The following is a 12,289-nucleotide window of genomic DNA, read 5'->3' on the forward strand; positions in this document are numbered from 1 at the left end:
GGGAGAGGAGAGACTAACCAGTGCGGGAATTTGAAGGTTTATTCGGAGGGAGGACACTAATTCATTTCACTCCTCTCTCTCATTAAGCTTACTGCTGGGAAAGGGGTAGGACACTCAGCCTGCCTAACTGACTTAGTTTATTTTTGCCATTCAAGTTCAGTAGGTGTTCTAAGCCAAATATGATTTTGACCTGATTCCTAAGCATTGGTCCATGATGAACTCATGTTGATTCATTTATTCATTCAGCAAATATTTATTGAGGACCTATTATGAGCCAGGCCTTGCCAAAGCTTACATTCCAGTGGGCTAGGCGTTCATCAACATATATATATATATAAAAATATGTCTTGTAGTAAAGAAAAATGAAACATGGTTAGGTAACAGTGAAGGAGCCCTGGTGGTGCAATGGTTAATTATTTGGCTGTTAACCAAAAGTCGATGGTTCAAACGTACCAGCTGTTCCTTGGGAGAAAAAAATTGGTGACCTACTCCCAGAAAGATTACAGCCTAAGAAACTCTGTGGGGGCAGTTCTACTCTGTCATATAGGGTCGCTATGAGTCGGAATCGACTCAACGGCACTGCGTTTGGTTTTTTGGCTTTATGAGTCAGAATCAGCTAGACAGCACACAACAATAACAGGTAACAGTGAGTGATGAGGCATGCTATTTTAGACAGGGTGCTCAGAGGCCTTTCTGTGGAGGTAACATGTCAGCAGAAACTGGAATAAAGAGAGAGGATGCAAGGATGTGGGGAAGAGCATTCCAGGCAGTGGGAATGGCAAGTGCAAAGGCCCTGAGGCAGGATTGTTCTTGGCAAGTTGGAGGACCATCAATGAGGCCAGTGTGGCTGGAAGAGAGTGATAGAGGTAAGAGCGGACAGAGGTCAGAGAGGTGGACAGCATCAGGGAAGGCACACTGGTGGCGTCTCTTGTAACATGGACTCTGGCTTTTGTTACTTCCACTGTACCTCCTCCCTTCTATCTCCATTTTGAAAAGCCAGTGTCATGGTGGGTGAGACTGCCTCTTGGCAGCATAGTTACATGACCCTGTAAGTTGCAGGATAATACATTAGATATAGATGAGCTAGTCCAAACTGTATTTAGTTTTCATTTTCCACCTTTGAGTCTGGGAAACCCTGAAACATTTTGCCCTAGACTTTTTCTCTTGTAGCATTTTAAAGTACATATGTCTTCTAAGGGAAATTGAATCCATGTCATGTCTTATTACTTTGCATTTGTAGCAGCAAAGAATCATTTACTTCAGATCTTTAGGACAGTCAGAAAACCATTTAAGACATTTTATGACCTCTAAATATAATTTTTTAATGACTCAGTGAATGATAGCAGTGAGAAAATTGATTAAATCCACTACCTTTTAAATATGGCTCAACCCTGACACTTTTTACATCAGATAAGCATTTAGTCAACTTTTCTTGGCTCTTTTTACATGTCTCAACTCACAAAGATTTTCTTCATTATGCATTTAGTGGAAAAATATTTCAGGCCTTTCTCTTTTCTCCTTGAAGCATAGCGCATACCCTATAATCACATGTACCCTAAATTATTTTCCCTCTGAAAGACCTTTGCAAGATGACGAGATTAAAAACTCACAGCAAGGGTTTCTCTATAGGAAGAACAGAGGCGGTATAATTCCCAGTCAATTGCTGTGTCAGGGGAAGCATCCTTCACAGGTATTAAAACGCAGAGCCCAGCTGTGGGCTAAGCCATTGGGAAGGAGTCTGTAAACCACTGAAACAAAGTCACCCACGTTGTAATCATCATACATCGCACTTAGTTGTTTCTGTAATGTCCTAGCTAGTGTGCTCCGTCAACTATTTGTGGTTTTATATAGTGATGCAGTTGCTAGGAGACCATGCTTGTTAAGCTATCTGTGCAGCTTAAACCAGCAATATCATGCTCATTTAGCATTTAAACAGCATTGCTAGATAGTTAAAGTCTGGAATAGCCCAGCTGATCCTTAATTTTAGCTGTGGTTCTTCATTGTTGTTAGTTGCCATCCAGTCACTTCCCACCCACGGAGACCCCATGTGTTACAGAGTAGACCGCTCTTTAGGGTTGTCTTGGCTGTAAATCTTAACAGAAGCTGCTCTCCAGGCCTTTTCTTCCTAGGTACCTCTGGGTGGGTTTGAACCACGAACTTTGGTTAGCAGTTGAGTGCCAGCTGTTCATGCCCTTCATTCTATCCCAGAAGTAGGGAAGTCAGCATCACCAGCTAATTTTAGAAATAAGAACCAGAAGGTAGAAAGAAGCCAAAGTCCATTGCCTAGATGGAGGCAGTCTAGTGGAGTCATTATGAGCTCTGGCTCTGCAATTAGACTCCTTGAACTAGAATTTTGGCTCTAACGTTCCCCAGCTCTGTGGTGGGTGATACTTTGGGTGATGAATTTAACCCTTCTGTGCCTCAATTTCTCCATCTAAAATAGAGGGAATAATAGTACCTACATCATCGGATTGGGTTGCTGTGAGAGTTAAGTATACCAGGAGCTGGTATACGCATTTGATATTTATTAACTCATTTTATTCTTTATTCAACTCTGTGAGGGATTAGTGAATCCCATTCTTCCCTTTTTACAGATGGAAAAACTGAGGCACAGAGAAGTTATGTCACTTGCCCAAGCTAGCAAATGTCAGCACCAGGATTCAGACTTGGACAGTCCAGTTCCAAGGCCTGAGTTCTTAACCACAACAGCATACTCACATAATGCCTGTGAAGTTCTCAGAACAATAGGATACATAAGTTTTTTGTTAAGATTAGCTATTATTAATATTTAGAAGAGGCAGTCTGCAACTTAGTAATACCTTGAGGCTACTTGCAAAATATGAGTTTCCTATTTGACTAGATTTAGGACAGTAGGCGTTGAAAACGTTTCCTAACTTGAGATGGGTGGTGTTTTCCTCAGGACAGTTGCGTCTTTCTGACTCCTGCACCTTCTCCTGAAAGTGTCATGTGCTTCTTTCAGGGCCAACTCAGTCACCTGGAACCCTCACAAGATGATGGGCGTGCTGTTGCAGTGCTCCGCCATTCTCATTAAGGAAAAGGTCTGTCCTCCCTCCAGAGAGAAGCTGGCAGCCTGCACACCCTTCAGAAGGCACAGGAAGAAAAGAGCATGGGGCCTCTTTTATGTCCTCGTTGAGAAACTCACAAGCCTGGCAGCCCCATTGTGTGGCTTTTCTTTCCTGCCGTTGTCTGTTAGCCTAGCGCTGCCTCTTGGCTGTTGCTGTGCCACCTTGCTTCCATGTTTGGTACTCAGGCCCTGTCAGCGATAGAAACTTTAAGGGGATTGTATAATTTCACATTCCTTCATGTTTACACAAACAAAAGTGAGAGAGCTTTGGTGAGGCACCAAGTGAAAGTGAGGACGGTGACCACTGGAACATCCTTTTAGTTTTTAGCATGAATTTGTGGTCCCGAGAGCTGAAATAAATTAGGTGAAACAATAACTACAAATATCAACTTAGGGCACAAAGGGATGTTGAACGGAAAGCTTCTGTAAATGGATTAATTCTATATTCCCTTCTTTAAGCAGCTAATAATAGGATCCTGCCCTCCGGTAAAACTTTTTACAGACGGCAGCATTCCAAAAAGTCTGCTGCAGCCTGGAGGAGCCAGAACCTGCAATCTGTTTACTATACTCATAAGCTGTTGTTAGCTGTCCTCAAGTCAGCTCCATGGCAACCCCATGCACAATGGGATCTGACTGTTGTGATCCATAGGGTTTTCACTGGCTGATTTTTTAGAAGTAGATTACCAGGCCTTTCTTCCTAGTCCCTCTTAGTCTGGAAACTCCACTAAAACCAGCTCAGCATTGTAGCAACACACAAAGCCTCCACTGACAGACAGTGGTGGCTGCCCATGAGGTGCATTGGCTGGGAATCAAACCAGGGTCTCCTGCATGGAAGGTGAGAATCTTACCCCTGAACCACCACTCTCCCCACTCATAAATAGAGTACCCACTGGATGCCATAGTACTTCCCATCTTTGAAACAACCCCAGATACCCATACATACTTCCAAGTGCCCTTTAGAGGGACAGTAGGCCCCTGTTGTGAGGCATCTGAGACAAAAGATCATTTTCTATTCAGAATGACAGAAGGGGAAGGGCAAAGTTTATCTTTTCCAAGTGTGGTTTCAGGGGGGCTATCAGAACCAGGCTTCATAAAGAACATTAGAAGAAATGTTGCGTGTGACCCCAAGTCCTTCCTTCCAGGTACATGCGCAGCCAGCCCTGTTTCAAAGTAACCCACATTCCTGAACTGTGAATACAGGAGCCCCCATGTCTCTGCTTTCTGTGATAGGGTATTCTCCAGGGGTGCAACCAGATGTGCGCAGGATATCTCTTCCAGCCAGACAAGCAGTATGATGTCTCCTATGACACTGGAGACAAGGCAATTCAGTGTGGCCGCCACGTGGACATCTTCAAGTTCTGGCTGATGTGGAAAGCAAAGGTATGGAGAAAGGACTTCAGGAAATAAAGGTGAAATGTAATTTGCACAGGCCAGCTGGCAATAGGGGCAAAGATATATCACAGATAATTCACTTTGTGTGTAATCAATATCTACATAATTAACTGTATTTTCTGTTTTGTGTGTGTAATTTTATCCCTTATATCAGATTCCCTTGCCTTCCATTCAGTCTCCTCAGTTTGAATTATCATAAGGTTTTCTTATAACTTCCTCTTATATAACAACCAAAAATTATGCCAAGATAAGGACTTCCACGCCAATCCTCAGGGATGCTGAAATTATTTAGTGCTGATGTAGAGAAAGAGAGAAAGGATAAAATTACTGCACTATTCTGAGGAGAATCCTGAATTCCTTTATGAGGCCTCTAATCATGGGCTATATATGACAGTTTTAAGTTCTCTTGAAATAATGACTTTCCCATTATTTGTACTTTATAAACTGTTCTGGAAAATGCACTCTTTATTGTAAGAAATCCACCTACTAGACTGAAGCACGCCGTCTTGGCATTCATCATTAGCCTTTTGGGGTTCTGTATCTAGATTAAACGGTAACTTTTTTATTGGAATTTACCTCAAAATTAGGTGAAGAGTAGCTAGCCATTTAACTCTTTGTTTCAAAAGTATTTTCCTCAATCAAGTAAAGGCAATTTTGATTTCACAGATTTATATCACAAGTACTGTTTTTATTTACCAACTATAAATGAATTTTAATCATTTCCATGTTTAGGATTGTGTTTACCTAATACCAAAACACAAAGCTTTCCAGAGAAATATCTAGTTCATTTCATATTTCTTCTGTAGGAAGAATTTAACTGATTATTAGTTTTTCTAATGTTAAATCGTTTTATCTTTATATAGAAATGGCCTGGATTTTATTTCCACCATAAAGTAATCATAGATATTTTAAACATATAAAACCAGTTGCCATTGAGTTGGCCCCGAATTATGGTGATCTCGTGTATGTCAGATAGAACTGTGCTCCATAGGGTTTTCAGTGGTTGATTTTTCAGAAATAGATCTCCAGGCCTTTCTTCCAAGGTACCCTGAGTGGCCTCAAACTTTTTGGTTAGCAGCCGAGTGCTTTAACCATTTGCACTGCCCAAGGACTCCCTTTAAACATATAAATAGTCATAAATTTCAACAAGAGAAACTCAAGCCATTAACAGGAGATTCCTATGGTTTTGAAATATAATGACCACATGTAATGTGTCAGTAATTTGCTTTTTCATTTTGCCTAACAATAACCTCTTGAACTCTGCTGGAGGCTAGGCTCATAGTGTGTTGGTTGCTGGGTGAGACCTTGATGTGGACTTCATTCCCCATTCATTCCCGTCAACAATGATACTACTTGGGGAGGTTCATGCTTTGACAGCTTTGGATCCCACCCAGTCCCGTTAGCAATCCACAAGCCAGCCTGGTGCCTCTGCTCTTGTTAACATTCAACCCACTTAACAACCCTCATGCTGCTGTTATTAATCAGCCATGCTGGCTTTTGAAACTCACGCTCAACCAGTTTATCAATAGTTGGGGCTATTGCAATCTCAGGGCATGTACTGAGACCAATGGCTTCCCCGTCTGCCTGCCTGCCTGTCACCAAAAAGTGATAATCCCGTGTGTAGTGGAAGGCTGCCTGCCTGGGAGGGAGTGGGATGTGTTTGCCCAGACTTATTACTGGAGAAGGTGTGTTCTAAAGCAGTGTTTCCCAAACTATCCACGGTGAAGAACCAGCTTGTTTGTTTTTTAACCTGTCATGGACCAATACAGTAAAAATGAATGGCTAGAAAAATGAAATAAAAGTCCATACCAAATGCAACCGCAGTTTTTTGTTAGATTCAGTAGACATGAAGTTACACTGCCAAATTGCTATAAAAGTTTCTTGTCACTTAATCTCGATTTCTGTACTTACCTCATAATGAACTGGTTACAAATAGTTTATGGACTGGCCTCAGTCCATAGATGGCAATTTGGGTAGGACCTATCCTAAAACAAACCAGAAAGATGCTTCAGGTTCAGACTGTGCATAAAGAACAGAAAGCTAAAAGCCCTCTTGAAGATAACTGCCTGGAGACCAGAGTGCCTTCAAAAGAGAAAGCAGGCACACCTCATTTGCTTGCCTGTAGAGCTGGGAAAAGGCTTTACACATTTCATTGGGTGGTTCTTCCTAAGTATCCCCAAGAATATTCTTTTGTGTATTTCCTATAGACAAGGATAGCATAGCCTTTCCAAATGTGCGATCACATGGAAATGCCACCCCTCACCAATGAACCTGACTTTCCTTTTTAAAACAGGGCACAGTGGGATTTGAACATCAGATCAACAAATGCCTGGAACTGGCTGAATACCTCTATGCCAAGATTAAAAACAGAGAAGAATTTGAGATGGTTTTCAGTGGTGAGGTAGGTTGTCATCACAGACTGGATGCAAAGCATTTCTGGAAAACCATTTGAGGGAAACTTTTGAAGCTGTATTATCCCACATTACAAGAAGCTGCTTCTAAATTTTTATTCTTATGTACCCTTTGTTTAATTCTCTCCTTGTCCACAAATTCTTCTTCCTGTAGCATTTGGATGGCTTTCCCTCTTTACCTCTTCTATAATGTGTAGCTCTCAGCCAGCACTTTGCAGACAAGAGGTCTATCCTTGCCAGTTCTGAATCCATCATCGTTGTTGAGTTTGTCTTATTATTGTGTTGAACTTCCATGATAAAGCGTTTCTCAGTTCTAGGAAGCTTATAGGATGGGTATATTCTTCCCAAGACTGGTTCAACAATGAGGTTCTACATAGATTCATTAAGAGGAGAGAAAAATAAAATTATCTTTACCCTGAGTTCACATCCTCATTATAACACTGTAAAGTACTTGTCATACAATATTTACTGACTGCCTGCTGTGTACCAGGCACTGTGCCGGGAGCTAGGTTATATAGTATTGACCAAAACAGATACTGTTCCAGCACTTATGGATCTCACAGTTGAATCAAGAAAGATGGAAGAGGGGCCAGTGTTGAAAAGAAAATCCACTTATAACCCAGTAAAATATACTACCACCTACACTCAGGATTAGTCCATGTATCAGACAACCTAAACTAGGAACACACCTGAGAGTCACCAAGTGAGCATAAAAGAGTCCTGAGCAGTTAAAATACATGATACAATCTTCATGTATTTCAAACATTTTAATAGCAGATTAGAAAGAGCAAGTATGATGTCTCAAGCCAGTTAGAAGCAGACATAATGATGGCAACTGGGAGGAAACTGAAAAACTACACCCACTCCTCACTGACATGGTTAGGTTCCAGAGACCCAGTCGTTATGCAAAAAGTCGTGTTATATGAAAATGGAAGATGACCACATCAGATCACAAAGTGGAGGATGGCTGTATCATTACAAACTGCCAAATTACATCATTACGTAACTGCCAAATTACATCATTATGTAACTGCCAAATTACATCATTATGTAGTTACCAAATTAAATCATTACATAACTGCCAAACCACTGAGAATCATGTCCCAGCCAAATTGACGCATAACCTTAACCATCGTAGCCAGTATTACTCTTGCCTTGCACCTTCACGTTCGTTACTCCCAGACGTGTGTCATTAATGCACAACATCGTTGGATAGTAGATTTTTTACTATTGTAAGTGCAAAATTTTGGATACGGAGATAGTAGATAAGTGAGGAGTAAGAACACAGAAGAACTCAAAAACCGTAAGAATCTTTAGTGCAGGGACACTAAACAGTTTTAGGCATCTCAGTAAGCCCTGTCTTATGGTTTAAAACCAGTATTAATGTTCATAAAATTAATCTTGAGTAATCAAGACAAGATTCAGTAACAGTAAACTCCATAAAATATTCAAAATCTATAAACTATATTTCAAGCATCTTCTATAGATGAGGTTTACAAAATGGTAAGATGGATAATACCTTTTTTTTTTTAATTACCCAAATAATGTATTTTTTATAAAGCATTTCAGTTTAAAGGTTGTAACTTCAGTTATCTAGAAAATTGGTTATGGGGAGTACCTCCCTTGCCAGTTGTGACTGGATAAACTAGGCATCTTTTTCTCCTGGGTGTTCTAGTAGCTTTGCCTTCGAGATGGACGTTAAGCCTTTTTCTTTCATTTGAAAAAATTCCACCAAGGATGCATATGGGTTTTTGCAACAGGTTTCTCTTGAGTTCTCATAATTTTCTTTATTTTTTTTGTTTGCTTGTTTGTTGAATCTCTGCAGCCTGAACATACAAATGTCTGCTTCTGGTATATTCCACAAAGCCTTAGGGGCGTTCCAGATAGCCCTGAACGACGGGAAAAGCTACACAGGGTATGGGATCTCTCCTTGTCTCATCCAACCCTCTGCAGTCTCTCTGTCTGGTCAGGATGTCCTCCTCATTCTAATGTGTCTTTCTAATGGGGGAGAAATAAAAAATAAAGACTTGGGGTGAGCTTATAACAGTGAGGTGAGGGGAGCAGTCTTACTACATTGTTCTCCTTGGGTCTAGATTGCCTCCTTGCTGTGGTTCAGATACAGTGGGAACTGCTAAAGGATGCATCTCTACCTTAGGTTGGTGTCCTTCATTAAAGAGGCTGTACACAGAGCAATTGGATAATATACACGTTCCTAAAAAAAAAGAAAAAGGAACAGTTGCCATCAAGTCAGTTTTAACTCATGGAAACCCCATGTGTGTGTCAGAGGAAAACTGTGCACCATAGGGTTTTTAGTGGCTGATTTTTTGGAAGTAGATCACCAAGCCTTTCTTCTAAGGCACCTCTGGGTGGACTCCAACAGCCAATTTTTCTGGTTAGCAGTAAGCAGGTTAACTATTTGTACCACCCAGGGACTCTATAGGAGCCCTGGTGATGAAATAGTTAAGTGCTGGGTTAATAGTTAACCAAAAGTTTGGTGGTTCAAACCTATCAGCCACTCCATGGGAGAAAGATGTGGCAGTCTGCTCCCTGTAAAGGTTACAGCCTAGGAAACGCTATGGGGCAGTTCTACTCTGTCCTATAGGGCAATTCTACTCTGTCTTATAGGGTCGCTATGAGCTGGAATTGACTCAATGGCACATAACAACAACAGTACATGTTCCTAGGAACATTCTATTTTAAATTCTGTCTTTGTTAAAATGTCTTCAATTAAGTTTAAGTCTAGCCTAATGTTGATTTATTCTAGTTGCTGATTTCTGCATCTATTTTGGATATTATTCCTCACTGTTGGTATTATATTCAATTTATATTTTATTTCATTCGTTCAACCATTCAACAAATGATTGTTGAGCATAGTCTGTGTGGAATGCAGTATGCTGGGCTCTGGGATACACAGAAGCCTTAATTTGCATTGTTGCCTATAAGTTTTGTTTTTTTTATTATTATTATCATTGTGGCATGACTGATGTTCTCAAAATTCATTCTCACAGTATTTTCTGAAGGGGCTTATGATTGGGTAGACATTTAATAGTCATAAGATAACCACCGAAGATACTTGGATATAAAATATTTCTTTGCTTTTATGTCAGTGTACATACAAATAGTAATAAGCAAGTTGCTCTTTTTTCCAAACAAGAAATGGGTTGAAATGTAAAAAAGAGAGGGGTGTTAATATCAATCTTGAGTTTTGTTTTGTGTTTTCAATCACAAGGTGGCTCCGAAAATCAAAGCTCTAATGATGGAGTCGGGCACGACCATGGTTGGCTACCAGCCTCAGGGGGACAAGGCCAACTTCTTCCGGATGGTCATCTCAAACCCAGCTGCTACCCAGTCTGACATTGACTTCCTCATTGAGGAGATAGAAAGATTGGGCCAGGATCTGTAATCACCCTCAGCAGAACATGAGTTTATGGGGAAGCCTCTTTCCCCTCTAGCACTCTAGAACAAACCTCTATAAGTTGCTGAAACACATAGTCCATTTCAGTGAGGGAAAATATAATATCTTAAAGAATACTGTTAAAACCTTACTTAATCTCGTTTGTTATAGCTAGCAGGAAGTACTGTTCTTTTTAAAAAGTTGCACATTAGGAACACAGTATATATGTACAGTTATATATACCTCTCTCTACAAATATATGTATAGTGAGTGTGGCTTAGTAATAGATCACAGCATGTTTCCCACTCCAAGAGAGTTAACTTTACCTTCGGCAGTTATTGAGGGGCTGAACAGGCTGCCAACCAGCTTGCCCAACAACCACAGGAAAGATGTTGTCCAAAATGTAGAGTCCTAGGGACCAAGGGAAATTCTGGTGGCAGGAGTTGACCTCACTGTCATTGTTTCTCTCACCTGAAGTCATGATGGATGAGAAAAAGCACCACTAGATGACACGTCACACCCTCCCCATTAGTATCCTATTAGGGGAAAATAGTAGCGTTGTTACAGGTATACCATTGCTGTGCTTTTAGAGATTTAATTTGTGTAGATTGTATATATTACTGTTGTCTGACCTTGGGGGAGGGAAAGAACACATGTATTGATTTCCGTGACTGTTTAATTGTAAGTAAATGAAGCATTTGCTTATTTATATTCAGAGATTTACCATGTTAAAGAGGTGTCTTGTATTTTCTTCCCATTTGTAATGTATCTTATTTATATATTACTGCAGTTAGCTCTGAATACTGTTTATGGTATTTTTGTGAATTTGTGAGCCAAAGAGAAAAGATGAAAATTAGTGAGAATTGTATTTATATTACAGTGCACTTAAAATAATGACTTAAGCATAAGTTTACTGTCTGTAAAAGAATTGATACTGTATATAGAGTCATATATATGGATTCCATTACTTAAATAGCATCTGCTCTTCTATTACCCTATCTGTCTGGTTGTATGTCCGGTGTTCCCAATGCTTTTTTAGTAACTGTTGAATAATAACTAGATCCCCTGTAATTTTGTAGCTGTTCATGACCAATCTCTGTGACTCGCATAGCTGAAACCTAAGGCAATGTTTCTGAAGACCTTCCGAAGAGCTCAGATAAAATGACCAGGCTCACAACTGTTTTTGAAGAGAAGAAATTCACACTGTGCGTTTTAGAGTATGCAAGAAGAATATAAATAAAAAAAAATATTCTCCATAGAGAATTTGAACAAAATTTTCTTCCAGTTTGTGTTTCATACAGAGAGAGGTATTTCCATTTGTAGTTACTTGGATCCTCAGCCCGTTCACTTTCTGCTTACCGACTTTAAGTGATCCTCAGCATCCTTATTATCAAGTTGAGACACAGCCCACCAGCAGAGTCCAGAGCCCCTCATCTATAAAATCATTGTGGTTGTCACTAAAATTTGCAGCTCAGTCCTTGAGCTGTTTCACATTTTTGTTTTGCATTTTAGAGTTTCATTCATTCAATCATTCAGTAAATATATTTTCCTCCTGTGTAGCAGGCACTCTTGTAGGCATTGAAGTTACAGTAATGTGCATGGCAGACAAATTTTCATTCTAGTGGGGGTCTTACATCATTTGGCATCTGTGCTATCTGAACATTTCTAAAATCACAGACTTGTACCTTCCTGCCTCTTACAGGGGCCCTAATTCACTTCTGCAGGAAATGTGTTTTGGTGGTGAATCATTAGGAAATGGGACCCACTTTCTATGATATTCTGTTAACCTGTAATAATACTATCTCATTCATTTGGAATACAAAGAGTTCCCTGTTTAGCACATGTAGGGGTTAGATAAGAGTCATTTGTAATAAGCACACTGATTGCATGCGTAACCATTGTTTTAAACAAACTGGACTCCGTAGGAAGTGATCATCATCGTTGTTAGCTGCCATGCAGTTGGCTCCAACTCATGGCGACCCCATGTATAACAGAACGAACAAAACA

At 40.2% G+C, this 12,289-nt stretch overlaps 1 protein-coding gene across 1 annotated transcript in view; it reads left to right on the forward strand.

Moving 5' to 3' along the window:
* Positions 1 to 10,401, forward strand: part of GAD1 (glutamate decarboxylase 1) — a 41,030-nt gene extending 30,629 nt beyond the window's left edge. The window contains exons 12-16 of the mRNA XM_049888985.1: positions 2,981 to 3,059; positions 4,316 to 4,465; positions 6,771 to 6,878; positions 8,714 to 8,803; positions 10,118 to 10,401. Of these exons, the coding sequence (XP_049744942.1) occupies positions 2,981 to 3,059; positions 4,316 to 4,465; positions 6,771 to 6,878; positions 8,714 to 8,803; positions 10,118 to 10,291 (601 nt within the window). The 3' untranslated portion in view covers positions 10,292 to 10,401. The remainder of the gene's footprint in view (positions 1 to 2,980; positions 3,060 to 4,315; positions 4,466 to 6,770; positions 6,879 to 8,713; positions 8,804 to 10,117) is intronic.
* Positions 10,402 to 12,289: the final 1,888 nt, after the last annotated feature.

Source organism: Elephas maximus, chromosome 6 (assembly GCF_024166365.1).
Source record: "Elephas maximus indicus isolate mEleMax1 chromosome 6, mEleMax1 primary haplotype, whole genome shotgun sequence".
NCBI lineage: Eukaryota > Metazoa > Chordata > Mammalia > Proboscidea > Elephantidae > Elephas > Elephas maximus.